The sequence below is a fragment of the Syngnathus scovelli genome, chromosome 1 (genome assembly GCF_024217435.2).
Source record: "Syngnathus scovelli strain Florida chromosome 1, RoL_Ssco_1.2, whole genome shotgun sequence".
NCBI lineage: Eukaryota > Metazoa > Chordata > Actinopteri > Syngnathiformes > Syngnathidae > Syngnathus > Syngnathus scovelli.
Genome location: NC_090847.1, coordinates 2,665,546 through 2,690,153, shown reverse-complemented (window position 1 = coordinate 2,690,153; position 24,608 = coordinate 2,665,546). Strand labels below are relative to the sequence as shown.

General features: G+C 45.7%; 1 protein-coding gene across 2 annotated transcripts in view; it reads left to right on the top strand.

The window, feature by feature from the left end:
• tctn1 (tectonic family member 1) overlaps nt 1-24,608 on the top strand; it is a 253,262-nt gene that overhangs the window by 192,624 nt on the left and 36,030 nt on the right. The window contains exons 7-9 of one of the 2 annotated variants that reach the window (XM_068651906.1): nt 332-352; nt 5,333-5,467; nt 5,737-5,862. In XM_068651906.1, coding sequence (XP_068508007.1) covers nt 332-352; nt 5,333-5,467; nt 5,737-5,862 — 282 coding nt within the window. The remainder of the gene's footprint in view (nt 1-331; nt 353-5,332; nt 5,468-5,736; nt 5,863-24,608) is intronic. The other variant, XM_068651907.1, reaches the window with a different exon arrangement.

The window sequence follows — 24,608 nt, the reverse complement described above, 5'->3', positions numbered from 1 at the left end:
TTATACATGGAGCATTTGTGTAAAAATACATTGCATAAAAGATGTGACCACAATGAATTAAAGCACTTTAAAATCTAGTCATCCTTTAATCCTATTTTAATCGTACCCTTATTCGTATGTACATGTATTGAGATTTGTATCAATTTGTCTTTTATTGGAGAGCACGTTCTCAGAAATTATGCAAAAAAAAAAAAAAAGACTTTCAGATGAGGACAAATACTTTTTTCGAGGTACCGGTATGCAAGTGCAATCTACAGCTTTTTGGTGTGTGTACACGTATGTAAGCATGTGAACAAGTGAGTAAAATGTAATTATTTATTTTGTTTTACAGGGAAGGAATGGAGGTGCCACTGTAAGTATGCCCTGTTTGTGTTCTTATGAAAAAAAAAATCACAAAATTGTGACTCCACATTGATGTAAAATATTGCTTTAGTTGTCAATTAAGAAATTGACTAAACAAAGCATTTTTCAGATCACAAGCTTGTTTTACACAAATGCTAAAACTGTTGCATCACAGCCAACAAAAAGACATGGCATTTATCCTCCTTTGCCTTTTCAAGGTTCCCATGTCCTGTAGCACAAAATTATTCACATATTTTTCACTTCAGGGAAATATGTGGAAATGGAAATCCAGTCAAATATTTTGGAAAAGCTTAAGCAGCCCTTAAAAAAAAATTCTCCTGCCACTTCTACTTTCTGCCCAAATGTTTTATTGGTTGCTGACTTCATGGGCATCATAACGAGCATTTTCTGCTTTGAGCCAGTGCATGGCCCGTTTCCTGGAATCCAGTGTTTCCAGTTAAATCTGATGTGTGATTTAGTTCAGAAACAAGTATTTTTTCCAAAGAAGCACTCAGGCACACCTTGTCCATATACACTCAACCAATGACCATCGTGTAGTCCTACACTGACACCTGAACGTAGTCAACCAGGCAAATGCTTGCGCCTCCAAGCCAGCATTAATTCATTAATCTACCCATCGATTATCTGTACCGCTTTTCCCCACGGGGCTCGCAGGAGTGCCAGAGCCTATTGGGCAGGAGGCGGGCGACATCCTGAACTGGTTGCCAGTCACGTCATAGATTTCTGTGATGTATAACTGTATAATGACAAACAAACAAAAGTGTATTTTACAAAATATGTACAGTCGTATGCAAAGGTTTGGGCACCCCTAATTATTTTCAAGATTTTCCTTTATAAATCATTGGTTGTTCGGATCAGCAATTTCAATTAAATACAGTAGTCCCTCGCTACTTCGCGGTTCACCTATCGCAGCCTCATTCTATCGTGAGTTTTTAGTTTTTAATCCAGGTGCATGTGAGAGGGGGGAGGCCCAGAGTGTCCAGCTTTGTGACCAGAACGTCTGGGATGATCGTATTGAAAGATGAGCTGTAGTCCACAAAGAGCATTCTCGCATAGCTCTGCTGCTGTTCCAGGTGACTCAACACAGCATGTAGAGCTATGGTGATGTGTCCTCCGTGGATCTGTTCGCCCGGTATGCGAACTGATGGGGGTCGAGTGTGGGGCGAGGCAGTCCTTGATGTGCTCGAGAACCAGTCTCTCGAAGCACTTCATTATTACCGGGGTGAGGGCAACAGGGCGGTAGTCGTTGAGGCTGGTTGGGGTGACTTTTTTGGTATGGGGATTATTGTGGCTGACTTCAGGCAGGTGGGGATGACTGCTTGTGCCAGCGAGAGGTTAAAGATTCTGCAGAATATCAGGGACAGCTGGTGGGCGCAAGCTCTGAGCACTTTGCCAGGTACTCCATCTGGACCAGGGGCCTTCCTGGGATTTACTGCCTGGAGCACACGCCTCACCTCCTGCTCCTCTACAGTGAGTGGAGGGGTGCTGGGATCTGGTGTGGATGGGGGTGGGGGGAGGGCTACAGCAGGTGAGTGAGGCTGTGGTGATTCAAAGCGGGCAAAGAAGCCCCCTGAAGTTGGTGATGGTCCGGATGCCCTGCCACACCTCTCGTGGTCTGTTGCTGGCGAGGTGGGACTCCATCTTCCTCATGTAGTCCGCTTTGGCTTTTTTAATCCCTTTCTTCAGGTCAGCCCGAGTTGAGTTGTAAAGGGCTGTGTCGCCTGACCTGAAGGCAGAGTCACGGGCCCTGAGGAGTGAGCGAACATGGCTGGTCATCCAGGGTTTCTGGTTGGGAAAGACGCGAATGGTTTTGTCCACACATACAGTTCCCATGCAGAACTTGATGTAGTCCAGAACTGTCTCTGTGAACATAGCCATATCTTGGTGGTGAAATAGGTCCCAGTCTGTGTTTTGAAGGCAATCCTGGAGTTGGCTGAGTGCATTTCGTGGCCAAGTTGTTACAGTCCTTGTGGTGGGCCTGGATCTGCGTCTGAGAGGAACTAATGTGGGGATGAGTAGCAAGGAGAGATGGTCTGACTGTCCGAGGTGGGGGAGGGGCATGGCTCTGTACCCGTGCTTGATTTTGGAGTACACGTGGACTAAAAGTCCTTTCCCCTCTTATTGGGCACTTAATGTGCTGGTGGAACTGTGGAAGCACAGTCTTCAGATTGTTCTTATTAACGTCTCCTACTATTATGTGAACGCCATCGGGGTGGGCCCGCTGCTGTTCATTGATGGTGTTCAGCAGGTGAGAGAGCGCCGCGCTAGCGTTAGCATTTGGCGGGATGTAAACAGCGGTGATGATCAGCACTGTTATCTCTCTCGGTATTAAATAGGGCCGACATCTAACAGACGTACTCAATATCGGTGGAGCAGTGCTTCACTATGATGCTGCTGTTGTTGCACCAGTCCTCATGCATGTAGATACAGAGCTCCCCACCTCTATTTTTGCGGGAGTCCACAGTCCAGCGGTGTAGCGAACGGCCTTCTAGCTGCACGCTAGCATCGGGGATCTTCAGGTTCAGCCAGGTCTCCGTGATAATGAGGGCACAGCAGTCACGAACATAGCAATTTCCCGCAAGCTGTAGTTCCAGATCTCCCATCTTGTGGGTGAGGGATCTGGCATTTGTGAGATACAGGCTCGGGAGGGGTGGCTTGTGCGGTTGGTTCTTTAGCCTTAGCAGGAGGCCGGACCTGCGGCTTCGCTTCTGCTTCCTCTCCCTCCTCCGCCTGCGGCGCTTCCCAATCCCAACAACAATCCACGGAGAGTCCGGCGGTATTGCTAGTTCGTCCGGGATGTTTTGGCTGTATTGAAATTCCCTCAAGACTGCGGTCTTATGTCGATAGCCGATGTCTACGACGTCCTATTGGCTATAGTGGTGTACCGCCGAAGCAAAAATATAAAAAGTCCACAAATAGACACATAGAAAACGTAAAAACATACACTGTAGGGGAGAGCTGTGAGCCGCAGCATCTGAGTGTGCCGCCATCTTGGTTAATCTTGGTTAATCTTGGTTAACTTGGTTAATCTTGGTTAATAATTTCATGCGTAACAGTGGACAAAATAACAGAGGTTGATGTAAAAATGTAAAAATCACGCCGGTCCAGTGAGTGGGAGCGAGTCTTACATCCTATTTCTTTAGCAATGCGTGTCATCCTTGACTGGCAGATAGTGCCAGTTTTTGTGGCTCAAAAAAAGTTTATACAATGCAACCAATCAACCTCATTTTGACGTTCAAGCAGCCAAGAGGGTATGATGTTCTCTGCTCTGCTCACAAGGTTACTGTTGCAAACTGAGAGATAATGGCATACAGACATGCAAAATATAAATTACTAAATACAAACTAGCTTTATTCGTACAAGAGAAGAGCAAAAGAAGAAAACTTTGGAGCAATGGGACCAAAAAAGGACCAAGCAACGAACAATACTTTGGAATTTCTCTTCAACCAGATGAAAACTCTGGAAGCAAATGTAAACTAAATGGAATGGAGACTCGATTGATTGGAGTAGAAACCAAGATGAAAGAATTTGCATTTCTCAAAAATAAGAATGCCAAGAAAGATCAGCTGTTAAAAGTTCTCATAGAGTGGAAGATATCAACCAACAATATGAAATGAATAATGTGATCATTTCTGGGCTCAAGATCTCGCCTCAACATCAAAATGGGACAGATGATGGAGACGTGGTAGAAAATCGATCCGTGGAAAAGCAAGTCGTAGATTTCCTTACAACAGAAAATATAGCGCTAGACAAGGATGGATTTCTGCCAATTTCTTCTCAAAAGGGGGACAACTGGTGTCACGTGCCGTGCTAGAGACGCTCGGCCGGCAACTTCCCTCAGTCACAACCCTTCGTTATCGTCATGTCTGTCACCTGCTCCCTCTTGTTTCCTGATGTATTTAAACCCTGTCCGTGTATTCCTCCTTGTCGGTGTCTACTGTTGTTTTCCGTCCCTGTCCGCGCCCAGTGTTCCTGTCATCTAATTTCCCCCCGGTCTTGTCTGGAGGCTCACGGTCAGATTCTGTTCCGTGTCCGAGTGGACTTCTGTTTGCCTGTCTGCTGGCCGTGAGTCTCTATCCCGTCTGTGTCTTCGTTGCTCACCTTCCTCCCTTCCAACTCCCTTTTCCCTTCCATCAACCCTGGTCCAAGCTGCATTTGGTCACCCGGCTCCACTCATTTCCTGACAGAAGACACCGACCATCACAGCGACCAGCGCTTGGACCTACAGCCGCCATCAGCTCTTATCCGCGACGCCGAACGCATGTGCGCCATCGGGATCCACTCCAGCATCGCTGTATCTGCGGCCGCCATCGGAGTTCCTCCCGGCGCCATCCGACTCGCGGCCGCCATCGGGATTCACCCCAGCATCGCCGGATCCGCGGCCGCCATTGGAGTTCCTCCCAGCGCCATCGGACTCGCGGCCGCCATCGGGCCCCGCCCCGGCGTTGCCGGACCCGCGGCCACCGTTGGACCTCGATCCAGCGGCGCTAGACCAGGATCATCACCAGACCCCCGCTCCCACGGCTGCAGCACGTCTTGACTCCTGCTGCTGCGCACAGCTCCGCCCCTGCCCCCCTCACCGCCTGAGTGCCGCCGATTGCGGCTCTGACTCTCCGAATGCCGCCAATTGCGGTTCTGTTCCCGAGTTTCCGACGAGGGCGGTTCTGTTCCCAAGTTTCCGCCGAGGGCGGTTCTGTTCCCAAGTTTCCGCCAAGGGCGATTCTGTTCCGGAGTTTATGCTGATTGCGGTTCTGTTTCCCCATTTGCTGCTGTGCGCGTTTCAGACTCTGTTGCTGCCACCTTGGACTTTGCCATAGACCAGCCGGGGGTTGTTTTTCTCTAAAGAGGGGTTCGGTGAATGCGCATATGAAACTAGTGGGGTTCGGTACCTCGAACAAGGTTAAGAACCACTGCACTAAAGCCTTAACAAGAAAATACATTGATTTACCTCTGAGTTATCGATTTTCAGGTTGTTCCCGTGGAGATGGCTTCACTTGTTTTGCAGTCTTTGGATGGCACTCAAAATGAAGCCATTATCGATGAAGAGGAAAACATGCAGCCTTCTCTCATTAATCAAAAAGTCTGCGTCAATGTTGTGTTGAAGGTGAGTTTAAATAACCTTTTTTACTGAAATCGGGTTCAAAATGTTAATGTCGATGGGCTTTAACTAGTAAAGGACTTTACTACCTTCACGGTACTCATCACTGTCCCTTCATTCCCCTACTGAGGGTGCAGCATCAGGAGCAACTGGCGGTTCAGGACACTTTGACCCTATCACAAGGGCTGTGGAACGAGCCCACAACCTTTAGGTTGTGAGAGGACCACTCTGTTCGATGTCGCTCCAAAATGTACTTGTTTTTTTTGTTTTCTCAGGTTGCATATTTTGTGAAGTACAACGACGCAGGCCAACTAGTCAATACTACAGTGCATCTGTTGCTTGGGAATTTTCATATAACACCATTTAGCCTGGAGCAGGAATTCTCTGTCAAATTCATTCAGGTATAATCTAAACTCCAAATGTTTTTTTTGTCCAAAAAGCCGTCTTTTGCAAAACGATACATTTTCCAGATTGCAATCTTATTGACTTGATTTATAAATTAATTGCTTATCAGTAAATGGACCATTTACTCCATTGTGATTGCTAGATTAAAGCATACACTCAAATACCGTATTGGCCCGAATATAAGACGACCCTGATTATAAGATGAAGCCCTCATTTTCAAGACTCAAGTTTGAAAAAAGACTTTTTGAACACCAAATTTATTTTTTGTACAGAAAATAATTACAGTACATCTGAAACAAATGATTATAACAATATATTCGAGAGAAAAAGCATGTTATTTTGCCTCATTCAAATCATGCAAAAACTGCCTATCACATCTTAATATCTGAACATTTAAATATGTAAACTAAAGTGCAATCACATTTGTAAATGAGTGGCTTCTGATTTTTGAAATATAAATAAACCTAGTATTTCTGTTAGGGAGCCTGAGGACTGTATAGGGCAGGGGTCGGCAACCTGCGGCTCCAGAGCCACATGCGGCTCTTTAGCACACCTCTAGCGACATTTTCCAGATTGCAATCTTATTGACTTGATTTATAAATTAATTGCTTATCAGTAAATGGACCATTTACTCCATTGTGATTGCTAGATTAAAGCATACACTCAAATACCGTATTGGCCCGAATATAAGACGACCCTGATTATAAGATGAAGCCCTCATTTTCAAGACTCAAGTTTGAAAAAAGACTTTTTGAACACCAAATTTATTTTTTGTACAGAAAATAATTACAGTACATCTGAAACAAATGATTATAACAATATATTCGAGAGAAAAAGCATGTTATTTTGCCTCATTCAAATCATGCAAAAACTGCCTATCACATCTTAATATCTGAACATTTAAATATGTAAACTAAAGTGCAATCACATTTGTAAATGAGTGGCTTCTGATTTTTGAAATATAAATAAACCTAGTATTTCTGTTAGGGAGCCTGAGGACTGTATAGGGCAGGGGTCGGCAACCTGCGGCTCCAGAGCCGCATGCGGCTCTTTAGCACACCTCTAGCGGCTCCCTGGAGCTCTTGGAAAAATGCATTAAAATGGAAAAAGATGTTTTTTTTTTTTTTTAAATGTTTTTTAGATGGTAATCATGACACAAACATTCTTATGCTGTAGAAAATCTGTGTAGATGTAAATATATTAAAAATACCGAATTTCAAAATGGTGCAAAATTGCGTCATAGCAAGCGACACAGCACAGGCGAGTTGTAAACAAACAGGTGTGTGAATGACGGGCCATGGACTCAAAAGGCAAAAAGAGAAAGATTGCTGATGCAAACAGAGGCTTTAAGAAAGAATGGACTCAACTATTTGCTTTCATTGCCAATGCTGAAGGATTGCCTGAATGTTTGATTTGCAATGAGAAGTTGTCAAATATAACAAGAAGAGCAATTTGGAGCGACATTTTCAGCTAAAGCATGCTAAATTTACTGCCGATCATCCAGTTGAAACTGAGAGGAAAGGTGCAATTTGAGGAACGTTAAAAGTGTTTCAAGGAGTGGATTGCATTTCCAAACTCTACTACTGTGGCAAGTTTTGTTAAAGCCCAGGAGATAATAAAGTCCGGAAAACCATTTACCGATGGCGAGTGCATGAAGGATTCATTCGTTAAAATATTAGAGTGCCTATTTTGGGACTTCAAAAACAAAACCGAGATTATTCAGAAAATTAAAGACATGCCTCTCTCCGCAAAAACAGTAAAGTAATTTGCTTGCAGGGGAGGCACGGGTCCTGACTGTTGTTTGTGTCTATGCACCAAATGGCAGCTCAGAGTACCCACCCTGCTTGGAGTCCCTGGAGGAAGTGCTGGAGAGCGCTCCTTCTGGGGACTCTACTGGGTGACTTCACTGCTCACGTAGGTAATAACAGTGAGACCTGGAAGGGCGTGATTGAGAGGAACGTTTTTGTCACCTATTCTGTTCATAATTTTTATGGACAGAATTTCTAGGCGCAGCCGAGGCATTGAGGGGGTCCGGTTTGGGGACCTCAGCATCGCGTCTCTGCTTTTTGCAGACGATGTGGTGCTGTTGGCTTCTTCAAGCCATGATCTCCAGCTCTCACTGGAGCGGTTCGCAGCCGAGTGTGAAGCTGTCGGGATGAGGGTCAGCACCTCCAAATCCGAGTCCATGGTGCTCAGTTGGAAAAGGGTGGAATGCCCTCTCCGGATCGGGGATGAGATCCTGCCCCAAGTGAAGGAGTTCAAGTATCTTGGGGTCTTGTTCACGAGTGAGGGGATGATGGAGAGTGAGATTGACAGGCGGATCGGTGCAGCGTCGGCAGTAATGCGGACTCTGTACCGGTCTGTCGTGGTGAAGAGAGAGCTGAGCCAAAAGGCAAAGCTCTCTATTTACCGGTCGATGTATGCTCCTACCCTCACCTATGGTCATGGGCTATGGTTCGTGACCGAAAGAACGAGATCCCGGATACAAGCGGCCTAAATGGGTTTCCTTTGCAAGATGTCCGGGCTCTCCCTTAGAGATAAGGTGAGAAGCTCGGTCATCCGGGAGAGACTTGGAGTAGAGTCGCTGCTCCTCTACGTTGAGAGGAGCCAGATGAGGTGGTTCGGGCATCTCATCAGGATGCCTCCTGGACGCCTCCCTGGGGAGGTGTTCCGGGCATGTCCCACCGGTAGGAGACCCCGTGGACGACCCAGGACGCGCTGAAGAGACTATGTCTCTCAGCTGGCCTGGGAACGTCTTGGGATCCCCGGGATGACCTGGATGAAGTGGCTGGGGAGAGGGAAGTCTGGGAGTCCCTCCTAAAGCTGCTGCCCCCGCGACCCGACCCCAGATAAGCAGAAGAAAATGGATGTATATATACATAGTATAAGCATGGAGGAGGTAATGTGATGGTCTGGGGTTGCTTTGGTGCTGGTAAGGTGGGAGATTTGTACAGGGTAAAAGGGATTCTGAATAAGGAAGGCTATCACTCCATTTTGCAACGCCATGCCATACCCAGTGGACAGCGCTTGATTGGAGCCAATTTCATCCTATAACAGGACAATGACCCCAAACACACCTCCAAATTGTGCGAGAACTATTTAGAGCAGAAGCAGGCAGCTGGTATTCTATCGGTAATGGAGTGGCCAGCGCAGTCACCAGATCTGAACCCCATTGAGCTGTTGTGGGAGCAGCTTGACCGTATGGTACGCAAGAAGTGCCCATCCAACCAATCCAACTTGTGGGAGCTGCTTCTGGAAGCGTGGGGTGCAATTTCTCCAGATTACCTCAACAAATTAACAGCTAGAATGCCAAAGGTCTGCAATGCCGTAATTGCTGCAAATGGAGGATTCTTTGACGAAAGCAAAGTTTGATGTAAAAAAAATCTTATTTCAAATACAAATCATTATTTCTAACCTTGTCAATGTCTTGACTCTATTTTCTATTCATTTCACAACGTTTGGTGGTGAATAAGTGACTTTTCATGGAAAACACAAAATTGTTTGGGTGACCCCAAACTTATATATATATAAACACAGCTATATACAAGTTTGTGCATGGCAAACAAGGAATTTGACTACGGTTGATCTCAGCCTCTGTACAACATTTAAGTGACTAACAACATTCAGGTGACTAACAACGTTTAAGTGGCAATGTTATTGCCCAGTGATGTCTCTGAGACTCGATGAGTGGTGTGAGTTCATTAGAACAACAGCCTGGGGGAAGAAGCTGTGTCTGTTGGTTTTGGCGTACAGCGCTCTGTAACGCCATCTGGAGGGAAGTAGTTCGAACAGACTGTGACCTGGGTGAGAAGGGTCTGTAGAGATGTTACAGGGGGCCCGTGATGTCTTTCAGGTTGCTCAACACTAGCCTCTCTAAAGATTTAATCCCCGATGTCAGGGCGACAGGTCTATAATTAAACTTAAAAACTAAATTAATTTTTTGTTTTTAAAACTAAACACGAATTAAACTATAATTCAAAACTTGTGATGGTGGGCTTCTTGGCCACTGGTACGATGGTGGAGCTTTTGAAGCACGAGTACACCTCACACAGCTTCAGGGAACTGTTGAAGAGCCGTGCAAAGGTGGATGCCAGCTGTTCAGCACAGACTTTCAGGCAGGGGGGGACACATGCCGTCTGGGCCTGATGAACTCACACCACTCATCGAGTCTCAGAGACATCACTGGACATTGCCACTTAAACGTTGTTAGTCACCTGAATGTTGTTAGTCACTTAAATGTTGTACAGAGGCTGAGATCAACCGTAGTCAAATTCCTTGTTTGCCATGCACAAACTTGTATATAGCTGTGTTTATATATATATAAGTTTGGGGTCACCCAAACAATTTTGTTGGATTCTGTCCACAATTTAGGGAGCGCGTTATCTGCGCCTCACGGCAAAAGCCTTTGCCAATCACCTGTTATCCAATTTACTCACTGCGTGCTCGTTTGATTTCTTCAGATTTAGGAAAATGCAAAGACACTGAAGCAGAAATTAGACTTAGACAGATTGGTTGAGTTCAGTCACAATTCTTGTTCAAAAAGCTCTGTTTTCAGGAAAGTACAATACAGCGCTGGGCCCTTCAAGAGCGGAAAGTCTCCATTCAGAAAAGGCCAAGTCCAAGGTTGTTAGATCAGTTTTATATTCAGTAGCACATTGTGGGCTGGGATTGATGGGCGATGAGTCTTCGGGGTGGGGCAAGTTCGAAGGAGAGTCTGCTTCCATGGGAGTGGTGCTGGTTATGGGCGATTCGGTGTGTTGGTGGGGGGCTGTTGGTGTGTGTGTGTGTGTGTGGAGGGTGCTGTTGTCTTCCATCCCGTCTCTCGGCCTTGGCGATCATCTTTGGCCGAGTTCTCGGGTGGCTCCTTCTGGCACCCACTGGTTTTATCTCCACGTGACCTTCCTGTGAACATTCTTCTCCAATCTTGGACATACACTGTCGTACCGCATTCAACCGTATCTTTTCTTTGTTAGGCAAACTATTTCCCTCTGTGCAGAGCGTTCAGTAGTAATCAAAAACTGGCGTCTAACATTAGTCAAAACATAAGATACAATCAAGTACTGAACGGTCAAGACGACTCTGGCCGTGTCCATGATTCAGAGAAAAAACATCAGGCATGCATTCCACAGTTCCTTAAGGGTCATTAAGCTATTTAGGCAATATATCAAAAGTCATTTGTTATTTCAAAGTCCTCAGAAATATATATATCAGATCATAAAGTTATAAAAACCTTTCTCATCACCACTTATCAAAAATGTCTAGTTATGTCTTCTTTATTGATTTGGTGTGTAGGTATAATTATATGCTTCAAATGTTTCTTTTATTTATTTATTTAATATGTGAATATACTTGTCTGCTTATGTACTTTATTCAATGAGGTTTGAGCATATCTGTTTTTGTAGCGAGGCAGGACTTTTTGTATTTCGACCTCATTCCTTCACTAACCTTTTGTCTCCGGAACATCTGACACACCTCATCCTCGCGGATCTGAAGTGTGGGCATGTCTCCTGAATGAGAGAGTAGGTGATAACGACGATGGAGGTGTGAACAGAGGGGTTGTGGGGGAAGGTGTATATGTTGATTGTTATGCAGGAGGTCCTGTTGCGTGGGTGGACCGTTCAAACCTGCAGTAAACCTGTTTAGCTGGTTTGCAAGCCTTGTGTTCTCCACACGACGAGGGGTTGGTTTCTTGAAGCATGTGATGCTCTGCAGGCCTTTCCACACTGTTGAGGGATCAGGATTTGCAGAGAGGTGTCTCTCCAGGCTCTCACCATAGCTCCTCTTAGCTTTCCTGATCCCTCGGGTCAGTGGGTTCCTGGCCTGCATGAACAGGTCACAGTCCCCACTCCTGTAGGCCTCCTCCTTGGCTTTGTGCAGCATGCTGAAGTTTGGTGTAAACCATGGTTAGTTGTTGTTGTACATGCAGAAGGTGTCAGGATCGGATGGAAATGGAGCAGGACGACCAAGTGCAGCTTGGACCAGGGTTTATTGAAGAACGCAAACTAACAGCCTTGGCAACTGACATGACTTAACAAAACCTAACAACGTGACTGACCAAAAAGACATGAAACAAAAAGACAGGGTGACATTACCAATGACAGGAACAGGAACCAAAAAGACATCATGACAACAATGATCCGACGGGGAGTGAGGGGCAGACAGGACTTATACACACGACAGGTAACAAGAGGCAGGTGGGAATAATCAAACTAATCATGGGCACACAGGAGGGGAGGGGCGAGCACACAGACAGAAACTTAGTGGAACAGCTGGGGCTAAGGCGTGACAGAAGGTCTATATATACTATATACCATAAATTCCGCACCAGCTGAATTTAGGGGCAAATCTTGTTTTGTTCATATATAAGCTGAAGGTCTTTTAATGTTTAATTACCATTTTAAGAGAATATGCACAAAAAATATTGTCACGAAAGAGATGGTTCTTTGGGGACGCATAACTTTTATTCACATAATCTTTATTGACAGAGATGAAGGAGCTCTGCAAAAATACAAACATGTAACAAATCTCAGCGACAACCTTAAACTGCAGGGAACACTAGCAACACACAACTAATAATAAATAAAAAAGGACCACTTACGGGGGTAAAGTTGGCAATGTGATACAAGCTACACATATAGTTCCAGAGTCGACGTGACCGGGAAATAAAGATAGAACAGGGTGACGCAACACGATGTCATCAACAATAGCCAAGTGCCCTCTAGTGACCGGAGAAAACCTCTACAGTGCAGCTCTAGTTCCTTCGTTAAGAGCCAAATCAACTGCCTTTAACTTAAAAGCGGCATCACATGCATTTCTTTTGTCCCCCATAATGAGGGTTTGTGTGTAAAAGCTTCCTTTCTTCAGAAATGAGTGTATTAGTCATTATAAAAAAATCACAAAAAATCCATAGATACGCCACACCAGACGACAAGCCGCAGGGTTCAAAGCTTGTGGAAAAAGTTGCGGCTTATAGTTCGGGAATTACGGTATACAGTGGGGGAAATAAGTATTTGACCCCTTGCTGATTTTGCAGGTTTGCTCACTTACAAAGAATGCAACGATCTACTATTTTAATCATATGTACATTCTAACAGTGAGAGACAGAATCCCATAGAAAATTCCAGAAATTCACATCATATGAATTTATAAAAATTGATAACCGTCTGATGAGAAAAAACAAGTATTTGAACCCCTGGACAAACAGCAAGTATTCTGGCTCCTACAAGCCAGTTAGTCTTTCTTTAAGACACAGCCCCAATCCCAACCATTTATCTACATCAAATACACCTGCCTCACCTCTTTACCTGTATAAAAGACACCTGTCAACACCCAAACAACCAGCATCCAACATTACCACCATGGGAAAGACCAAAGAGCTTTCTACGGACATCAGGGACAAGATTGTTGATCTGCACAAGGCTGGGATGGGCTACAAGAGAATCGGAAAGCAACTTGGAGAGAAAAGATCAACTGTCGGTGCAGTTATCAGGAAATGGAAGAAGCACTACACCACCGCCAACCTCCTTCGGTCTAGGCCTCCACACAAGAGCTCACCTTGTGGGGTCTCCCTGATCATGCGAATGGTGAGGAATCATCCCAAAACCACAAGGGGGGAACTGATGAATCAACTGAAGGCAGCTGGGTCCACAGTTACAAAAGAAACGGTTGGTAACACATGGATTGAAATCCTGCTGCGCACACAAGGTCCCCCTGCTCAAGAAGAAACATGTACAGGCCCGCATGAAGTTCGCCATTCAGCACCTGGACGACTCAGAAGAGGCCTGGAATAAGGTGATGTGGTCAGATGAGACCAAAATAGTACTTTTTGGCCTCAACTCAACTCGTCGTGTTTGGAGGGCAAAGAACACCGGGTACAACCCAAAGAACACCATCCCCACCGTCAAGGATGGTGGTGGCAACATCATGCGTTGGGGGTGCTTTTCAGCCAACGGGACGGGACAACTCCATCGTATTGAGGGGAGGATGGACGGGGCCATGTATCGGAGAATTCTGGACCAACATCTCCTTCCCTCAGTGAGAGAGCTGAAGATGGGTTAAGGATGGGTGTTTCAGCACGACAACGATCCTAAGCACACCGCCAAAGCAACAAAAGAGTGGCTGAAGAAGAAGCACATCAAGGTTCTGGAGTGGCCTAGCCAGTCTCCAGACCTGAATCCAATTGAAAATCTTTGGAGGAAGCTTAAAATTTGAGTTGCCAGGCGACAACCTCGGAACCTGAATGATTTGGAGGCTGTCTGCAGGGAGGAGTGGGCCAACATCCCTGCCGAAATGTGCACAAAGCTTGTCACCAACTATAAAAACCGTTTGACATCTGTGCTGGCCAATAATGGCTTTTCTACAAAATATCAACATGCTGTTTGTCCAGGGGTTCAAATACTTGTTTTTCCTCATCAGACGATTATCAATTTTTATAAATTCATATGATGTGATTTTCTGGAATTTTCTTTGGGATTCCGTCTTTCACTGTTAGAATGTACATATGATTAAAATTATGGATCGTTGCATTCTTTGCAAGTGGGCAAACCTGCAAAATCAGCAAGGGGTCAAATACTTATTTCCCCCACTGTACATATAATTATTAATTCACCATTAATAATGATCCTATTTTTGTGTCAATGTGTCATGCCGGTTTTGTTTGAGCTCCTTTCAGAAAAATGCGCTCTGGCTGCATAAAAATGGGGTTTTCACGTTTATATTTAGATATAATGTACAGTGGAATTCTCACCAATGGCTTGTTTTTGAAATGATGATTTTCATACAGTACACTGATGTTTCTCGCAGGCACGGCAGAATGACTCATCTTTGACTTCCCCCAAAAAGTATTGAAAGCTTTTTCTCCTTTTTAAATTGACATCTAATTTTGTGTTATGCAAACAAAGTTTCTTTCATCTTGTACAATGCCAAAGAAGATGATACACTGCCAATCTTTTTATGATTCTGAATTATTAATCTATTAATCAATTCATGTAATTAATTCATTAATTACAGTACAATTTACATTACTCAGCTTGTGAAACCGTACATTTTCTTGTAGTGTCTTTTCTTTTTATTTTGGTCCACACTTAATGAAAACTTTGAGGCCTCAAGGTCTCAGCTTCATTCCTTGATTAAAATTGATCACAGTGTATTCTATTCTTTTAAGTTTAAAACAAAGGGTAATTTTTGCCCACTTCAGAACGTGTCCTGTTTGCGTATGTGCAGTGCAGGCTAAATGGTGATGAAGGCAATGAAGAAGTCAAAGAACATGACCCTCACAGTGTTCCCTGCCTGCTCCAGATAAGAGAGGGATCTGTGTAGCAAGTGGATTATGGCGTTTTCCACTCTGATGCTGGGCTGGTAGGAATTACAGAGCTCAACAGTGGGCGGAGGTATTACAGGATGAGCCTCTACATGTTCTTCAGATAAGAGGTCAGGCCCACAGGTCTGTGGTGATTGGGCTCCCTCGGGTGTGCAATCTTTGGCACTGAAACCACACAGAAAATGTTCCACAGTTCAGGGACCCTCTCCAGATTAAGGCTCAGGTTGAAGATGTGCAGGACCACCTGACAGAGCTGGTCTGCACAGTCCCTGAGCAATCTGGCGCTGATTCCATCTGGACCTGCTGCCTTCTTGATCTTTGTCTTTCTGAGCTGACATCTCACCATTTTAGCAGTGTGTTGAGGTGGACGTGTTGCTGAGTTGCGACAGGAGATAGGGGCGGGCGGGAAAGTGCAGGTAGCTATGGTGCTGCACCAGGAGAGGGAGGAGGCAGTATAAGGTTCAAAGGAGGGGGGGTCGTTAACGACCAGAGTCAAATCTATTGAAAAACAGATTCAGGTTGTTAACCCACAACGGGTCAGCAGGAGTGCGAGCTCATCAATTGTCCTCAAGGTGGCCAGAGTTTTTATTCATGTTTCTCCAGACTTCTCGGACTTTGTTTTGTTGGAGCTGTTCTTCCATCTTCCTCCTAAAACTTTCTTTGCCTTTCTGGAGCTTGTATCTCAGATTCTTCTGCACTCTTCTCACTTCCTCCATATCTCCAGATAAGAAACCCCTCTTCTCATTCAGCACGGCCTTGAGTTCTGGGGTCATCCACGGTTTGTTGTCTGAGAAGCACCGTACCTTCTTAGTTGGCACAGAAGTTGATATCGTCCGTGATGCAGTAGGTGAGGGCATCAATGTCCTCACCGTGAGGCCTTCAGAGTTCCTGCCAGTCTATGCATTTAAAACAGTCTTTCAAGACCTCACTGCAGTCCTCATACTATCACCTTTTTGGTGGGGGGTTTTCCTCTTAACCGTAGGGGGGTGTAGATTGTCAAACCTGCACTTTTTATTAAAGTGACCGGCTTTCCATCAAAGGGTTCGATAAGCCGGGGTGAAGGGACTCGTCCGTCTTCGACCACCCGAGTTAAATTAATTCTAAAATAATCAATATAATCTCTTTATAACGCCAATCACTCTCAAGTCAAACGACACTCGTGCTGAGTAACTCAAATTTGAGGCACGTCGTCAGAATAACCGCGCCATAATGATGGCTCCCTTCTGTTGTTTGAGGCTTTTGTTAGGTTATGGACATTTTTAAATATCTTCGTTAAGACCTCAGGGATTCGTTAATCTAGCGCACACTTGCCCTAGTTGTGCCGAAGTAACTATTTATATGGGTCTGCTCTACTTTGTTGCCGAAATAGCGAGCCTACTTGTCTTCATTTGATGAAAGATCGAATTAATGGAAGTATGACAATAATAGCATTCGTTAATTTTATTTATCACGGTCCGATTTTATACCATAATAACTACCTGTAAATGAGTTGACTTGTCAAAACAACAACAAACAATCGATTGCATATACTATACAAATTAGCGCACAACAAACTAAATGATTATACAAGCCACATTTATTGAAGAAGCATGAAATAGAATTACAAATCTTATTTCTTCCAACAATTTGAACAATTTCACTCACTGATACCCGTACAAATAAACTCCTTCAGTCCCAGAGTCCTTTTGATTATAAAACATAAATCAGAAAAGTAGGAAAAGGTAGGTACCATTCGTGTGCTATTTTTGATGGAAATAAAGTCGAGTGATCAGTTCGCTTTTATTTCTAAAATTCAAATTTGGGAAATAGGTTGGCCTCGAGAGGACCGGCGCTAGCCCGACGGCTGTCCTCCCCTGGCGTAAAAACAGAAAAAGCCGTTCCCCTCACCTAGTTCCTCATGAAATGTCGTCAAATCCAATTCTTTGAGTAAATTCAAATTAATCCAAGCAAGTGACCTTGCGTCTCACACTAAGATTCCTGAGGCTTGAAAAAAGTCTTGGAACTCTTGCGGGCTTCTTCACGTATTATAATGCTCTTCGGGGGACAGAAGCCCTGTGGTTGCCTGCGGTGGCTTTTTTATAGGCCTCTCTGACCCCCCCCCCCCCCCCCCCTCCTTCAATGTTACATGTCAATAAAACATAAAATCATGAATCCTTGATTATACTGATTGAAACATCTCAAGACATTTGAATTAACCTTTTTGAATATTTCTTACTGATTGTCCTCGCAGGCTGCTGTAGCGTTGGCCAAGGATAGGATGTAAACAGTTAGCACAATAACGTGAAAACTCCCGGGCCAGGTGGTATGGCCAAACGCTTAACCTCTATCAGTTCAATGTCTATGTCACAGCGCTGCTCCTTCACAGTGATGTGTCCTGGTTGACACCATATCTCTTTGATGTACATCGCCAGTCCTTCACCTTTCTACTTACCAGTTTCCCTCATGCTCTGATCCACTCTCACCAGTTGAAAGCCATCCAAATTTATGACGGAGTCTGGTGTGGTCTGTGAGACAAGTCGCAAGATGCTGCTCTGCTGGTGGTCCCACTGCAGTCTGGTTAGCACCATCAGCTCTTCCATCTTGTAGAGTGTTGGATTTTGTCCACAATGTAGGGAGCACGCTATCTGCGCCTCATGGCAAAAGCCATTGCCAATCACCTGTTATCCAATTTACTCACTGCGTGCTCGTTTGATTTCTTCAGATTTAGGAAAATGCTAAGACACTGAAGCAGAAATTAGACTTACACAGGTTGGTTGAGTTCAATCACAATTCTTGTTAAGAAAGCTCTGTTTTCAGGAAAGTACAATACAGCGCTGGGCCCTTCATGCGACCATGCTCAAGAGCAGAAAGTCTCCATTCAGAAAGGCAACTTTCAAGGTTCTTTGTTCAGCTTATATTCAGTTGCACATTGTGGGCCGAATTTGATGGGTGATGAGTCTTTGGGGTGGGGCAAGTTCTCAGTAGAGTTTGATTCCATGGGAGTGGGTGCTGGTTCGGTGAGAGCTGGTTCCGTGGGGTTGGGTGCTGATTATGGGCGATTCGATGTGTGTGGGGGCTGTTGTTTTCCATCCCATCTTCCGGCCTTGGCGATTAGCTTGGCTGTTTTCCTCCTGGCGTTCTCCCTCTGGCACCTCTGCTGGTTTTATCTGCAAATGACCTTCCTGTAAACATTCTCCTCCATTCTTGCACATACACTGTCACACCTCATCCATTCATCTTTCTTTCAATTTTGTCATTTTGTACAGAATTATGTGAGCTTTCGGCTGTGACATCATCAATTTATTGATGTTCCCTGACTATGCAAAGTTTGTACTCACCATTTACGATGTTTTTGTTTGTTCTTTTGATACTCCATGTACTTGTTTACATCATCATATTCTTAGTTTAATCATGCTTCCAACCATATATTTTCTTTGTTAGGCAAAATATTTCCCTCTGTCCAGAACGTTCAGTAGTAATCGAAAACTGGTGTCTAACATTAGTCAAAACATAAGATACAATCAAGTACTGAACATTTTTAGATGACTTTGGCAGTGTCCGTGATTTAGAAAATCATCAGGCATGCATTAAACAGTTCCTTAAGGGTCATTAAGCTATTCAGGCAATATATATAAAAAAATGTGTTAGGTAGTGAAAAGTCCCAGAAAGAGTAGAAGAAAGTGCCACTACGCTTACGAAACTTTACAGATACATTCAAGATTCAAGAGGTTTTTATTCGCCATGTTTGAGCGTGCCAAACAAGGAATTTGACTTCGGTACATCACAGCCTCTGTTTAACATTTAGGTGACTAACTACACTCAGGACATGTGAAAAATGACAAATATTCTCAAACATCCCCTGATCTTAAACTCCCAAGAGGGCAAGGAAAAACTCAAAACTCCAGCGAGGGGAAATGAGAAACCATGAGAACAGACCACAGATGGGAGGGTCCCTCTTCCAGGATGACCAGGCTGATATGGATGCAGAGAGGACACATAGTACAAACAGTGTAGACAATTCAAAAAAGGTGTGTACAAACAGTGTAGACAATTCAAAAAAGGTGTGGAGAGCAGGATCTTATTGCACAGCAATGACTCTGAGACTCTAAGAGTGGTGTGAGTTCATCAGAGCAACAGCCTGGGGGAAGAAGCTGTCTCTGTGTCTGCTGCTTTTAGTGTACAGAGCTCTATAACGCCGTCCGGAGGGGAGTAGTTCAAACAGACTGCAACCTGGGTGAGAGGTGTCCGTAGAGATGTTACTTGCACGTTTCCTGGTCCTGGACAGGTACAAGTCTTGGATAGATGGGAGGTTGATCCCAATTATCTTTTCTGCAGTCCTGATTGTCCGTTGCAGTCTGTGCTTGTCTTGTTTGGAGGCCAATCCAAACCAGACAATGATGGAAGTGCAGAAGACAGACTGGATGATGGCAGTTTAGAAGGTCTTCAGCAGATCCCGCAGCAGGTTGAACTTCTTGAGCTGTCTCAGGAAGTACAGCCTCTGCTGGGCCTTCTTCCGGACAGAGTCTATGTGGCCGGTCCATTTCAGGTCCCGAAAGATTGTGGTTCCCAGGAACTTGAAGGTGTCTGTGGAGAGAATAGTATTACTTCGGATAGTGAGGGGTGAAAGTGGTGAAGGGTCTCACCTGAAGTTCACTGTCATCTCCAAGGTCTTGAGCGGGTTCAGCTCCAGGTGGTTTTGGCTGCACCAGTGGACCAGCCGCTCCACCTCTTGTCTGTACGCAGTCTCATCACCGTCCTGGATCAGTCCGATGAGACTGGTGTCGTCTGCATACTTTAGGAGCTTCACAGGAGAGTCACCTGAGGAGAAATCGTTGGTGTAGAGAGAGAAGAGCAGTGGGGAGAGGACGCACCCCTGAGGGGCGCCAGTACTGGTGGTCCGGGTGTCAGATGTGATGCTCCCCAGCCTCACACGCTGTCTCCTATTGGTCAGGAAGCTGGTGATCCACTGACAGGTGGAGGCTTCTGTTGGAGGATGTCAGGAGCGATGGTGTTGAATGCCGAGCTGAAGTTTACAAACAGGATCCTGGCGTACGTTCCTGGGGTGTCCAGGTCATGCAGGATGTAGTGCAGTCCCATGTTGACCACATCATCCACTGACCTGTTTGCCCGGTAGGCAAACTGGAGGGGGTCAAGCAGGGGGCCCGTGACATCCTTCAGGTGGTTCAGCACTAACCTCTCGAAAGATTTCCTGACCACAGATGTCAGTGTGACAGGTCTTTAGTCATTCAAACCTGTGATGGCGGGCTTCTTAGCCACTGGAACGATGGTGGAGCTCTTGAAGCATGAGGGCACCTCACACAGCTCCAGGGAACGGTTGAAGATCCGTGCAAAGGTGGGTGCCAGCTGCTCAGCACAGACTTTCAAGCAGGAAGGTGACACGCCGTCTGGGCCCGGTGCCTTCCTGATCTTTTGTCTCCGGAACATCTGGTGCACTTCCTCCTTGCGGATCTGGAGTGCGAGTGTGGCCTCTGCAAGAGAGAGAGTGGGTGACAACGGTGATGGAGGTGTGGACAGACCAGTTGTGGGGGGAGGTGAGTATGTAGATTGTGCTGCAGGAGGTCCTGTTGTGTGGGAGGACCGATCAAACCTGCAGTAGAACCTGTTTAGCTGGTTAGCAAGCCTTGGGCTCTCCATAGGACGGGGAGTTTGTTTCTTGAAGCCCGTGATGCTCTGCAGACCTTTCCACACTGTCGAGGGATCAGGATTGGCAGAGAAGTGTCTCTCCAGGCTCTCCCCGTAACACCTCCTGGCTTTCCTGACCTCTCGGTTCAGTGTGTTTCTGGTCTGCTTGAACAGGTCCCAGTCGCCGCTCCTGTAGGCCTCCTCCTTGACTTTGCGCAGCCTCCTGAGGGTCGGTGTAAACCAAGGTTTGTCGTTGTTGTACGTGCAGAAGGTCTTAGTCTGCACACACAGATCCTCACAAAAACTGATGGATGATGTGACAGTGTCAGTGAGTTCATGCAGGTCTGAAGTTGCAGCTTCAAAAACTCCACAATCGGTGCAGTCAAAGCAGGCTTGGAGGTCCTGCCTTTACTCCACTGTCCACTTCCTGACAGTCTGCACCACAGGCTTAGAAGTTTTTAGTTTCTGCCTGTAGGCCGGGATCAGATGAACTAGACAGTGGTCCGAGAGTCCTAAAGCTGCATGAGCCACGGAGTGGTATGCATCCTTAATTACGGTGTAGCAGTGGTCCGGTGTCTGTTCCCCTCTGGTGGGACACGTTATGTGCTGTCTGTATCGGGGAAGTTCGTGTGCGAGATTTGCCCTGTTATGATCACCCAGAATAATGATTAGTGAATTTGGTAGACGTTTCTCCATGTCTGTCACCTGGTCAGCCAGCATCTGCGTGGCTTCACTCGCACGTGCGTGTGGTGGAATGCAAACAGCCGCCATGATGATCAAGGAGAACTCCCGTGGTGAATAGAACGGTCGGCAGTTTATGAAAAGTGTTTCTAGGAGAGGGCTGCAAAACTCTTTCAACGCCAAAACCCAGCTAACTCCACGGCGTGGTGGGGGGTGTGTCCGCTAATTCACGTTTCAACAAAACACAGCGCAGCGGATCTGCTGAAGTCCGTGTTCCTTGAAGTGAGGAGCAGCAGCTCGTCCATCTTGTTCGCCAGGGAGCGGACATTCGCCAGATGAATTGATGGGAGGGCAGAACGGAACCCTCTTTGCCTCAGCTTTACGAGGGCTCCAGCTCGTTTTCCGCGTCGCCGTCGTCGTGCTAGCTTGTATAGCACCGCCGCTCCAGCTAAAATCTCCGACAGTCTGAATCAGAGAGAACAGGAGAGAAAATACCAGAAGAAGACTGTCCGATGTTTAACAGTGCTTCTCTTGTAAAAGTGATCCGGGATGGACAGCAGAGGACACAGAAAACACACAAAATAAGACAAAGAAACAGAGAGCGACTCACCGTGGCGGCCATCCGCGGCGCCATCATGACGTAGATGGTGGGTTAGATATCTATGTAAACACGACCCAGAGAGTCAGGGAAAAAAAAACTTAAAAACAAAGAGAAATGCACGAAAACAAGGAAAAGATGGGAGCTGTGGTAACTAGTGGCCTACCGTGACATCATCTTGAATTAAAATTAAGAAGTAGTAGCAGCAGAAGAGTAAGCAGCAGAAGAACAAACAGTTGAAGTGGTAGTATGAGCAGCAGAAGAACCAGAAGTAGGAGTAGAAGGGCTACCAGCTTCAAGACAGTGCTTGAAGGCCCTAAATCACTGTTGATTTTTTTCTTGATTTGTGTTAAAGGCAGCTCAGTGGCCTAGTAGTAGAGTGTCCGCCCTGAGACTGGAAGGTTGTGGGTTCAAACCCCGGCCGGGTCATACCAAAGACTGGGACCCATTGCCTCCCTGCTTGGCACTCAGCATTAAGGGTTGGAATTGGGGGGTTAGATCACCAAATGATTCCCGAGCGCGGCACCGCTGCTGCTCACTGCTCCCCTCTCCCCCAGGGGATGGATCAAAATCACATGGGGATGGGTTAAATGCAGAGGACAAATTTCACCACACCCAGATGTGTGTGTGACGATGATCATTGGGACTTTGACTTGGGACTTTTAAACAGGATAAAAATTTTGTTGATTTATGGTGGCGCCATATAGACAAAAATCGGTAGTGTTTTGCATGAAGTTGACCACATTTCCAATGAGTACCAGGCAATCTCATGAAATCGCGAGACATTTCTCCAAGGACAGCATCACCTACAAGATCACGATTGACACACATCCAAGGAAGAAGCCACCAGCCCAATGTTAGATATTGTCCCAGTTCTTTATCTTTAATGCTTGCTATGCTAATCGTAATTACCAGGAGGCTACCTTCTTAGTTTAAGTATTTAATGTATGCCAGAAAGATTGATACACAGCTGTGGAGCCTTCTCTGCAAGATTGCGGAAGAAGGTCAAGCCTCCACCTCCGAGGTTCCTATTCTTATTCTACTCTTGGCCACCCTCCTGCAAGGGGGCAAACTTGTGTGATAATGTGTGACCTTGTAGTCTTAACCGAGATCAACTCCTACCTATGTGCAAAGAGTGTCAGAGAGAAAGGAAAGCCAGTGAAAGCAAGAGAAGGGTTACAGCAAGATAACAGCATAGCTCAAGCGACAATCACATGTGCCAAAGAGTCCTAATCTAACACCAACGTCGCACCACAGGGAGACAGTGTTCCTGTGCCGCAGTCCTTGTTTTATTTATTTGCTTGTTACATGCGACTGCGAGCTTACAAACACACTGCACATACTCCTCCTGGCTGCTCCCGCCTTTTTCCTCATTCCTCAAGCAACTCCTCATGCGTATTCTGCATTCATACGTCACTACAGCCATACACAAGCTGTCAGAATAACCCCAACAAATTATTTCTATACCTTTTCTCTCTGTCGCTTTCAAAAAATGGAAGCTGTTTCCCTCAGAGAGAATAGCTTGGATGCCTACCATATATTATTTTGTACGACGCCACAATAACAGACTTGGATTCTATCCTGGGCTACAAAGCAGAGTTGAATCTTGGTAAATAAGTCATTTTAAACTTTAGACTTTTTGGCGTTATTGCGGGTATTGTGACAGCTTGTGACTCAGGGAAGAAGTTTCAAGAGGAGGAATGCAGGAGCGAGAGTGTCTGGCACCTGTGGAATGGAGCTGGGCGACTAAATGCAGTTTGGACCAGGGTTTATTGAAGGGGAAAGGGTGGTGGACGAGAGGATGAGGGGAACAAACAGGCCGGAGGACATAGCAGGACTAACAGGGAGGCAAACAGGCAGGAACAAACTGGCAAACAGAAAACCAGGGAGGACTGACTAACAGGACGATCCGACAGGGAGTGACACGCAGACAGAACTTAATTACAAAACTGGAAACGAGGGGCAGGTGACGGCGATTACAATGATTACGGATAGACACGGGCGGGGAAGGGCTAGTGCGCAGACGCGGGGCAGAGACGCAAATTGACACCATGACAACAAACAATGTGACACAAGGCTACGAGGGGGAGGAGGCGTGGATGAGTTCCAAAAATGTGTAAACAGCTGATATTTGTTGGTCTTGAAAACATCTGAAAATTGTAGACGTATTTGTGAGAATAATTTGGAGACAAATACTCTCCACATAGGAGGCACAGTGGTTGACTGGTTAGCGTGTCGCCTCACAGTGCAGAGGTTGTGGGTTTGATTCCGGGTTTGGCCTTCCTGTGCGGAGTTCTCCCCATGTCTGTGTGGGTTTCCTGCATGGTAAATCGATTGGCCACTTTCAATTGCCCGTAGGTGTGAGTGCAAATGGTTGTCTGTGTGCCCTGCCAATTCAGGGGGGTCCCCCGCCTACTGCCCAGTCAGCTTGGACACGCCTGCAACCTTTGTGAGGAAAAGTAGTTAAAAAATGGATTGGTGGATACTCTCCCTATACTCTTAAATTCCTCTGAATTGAACAA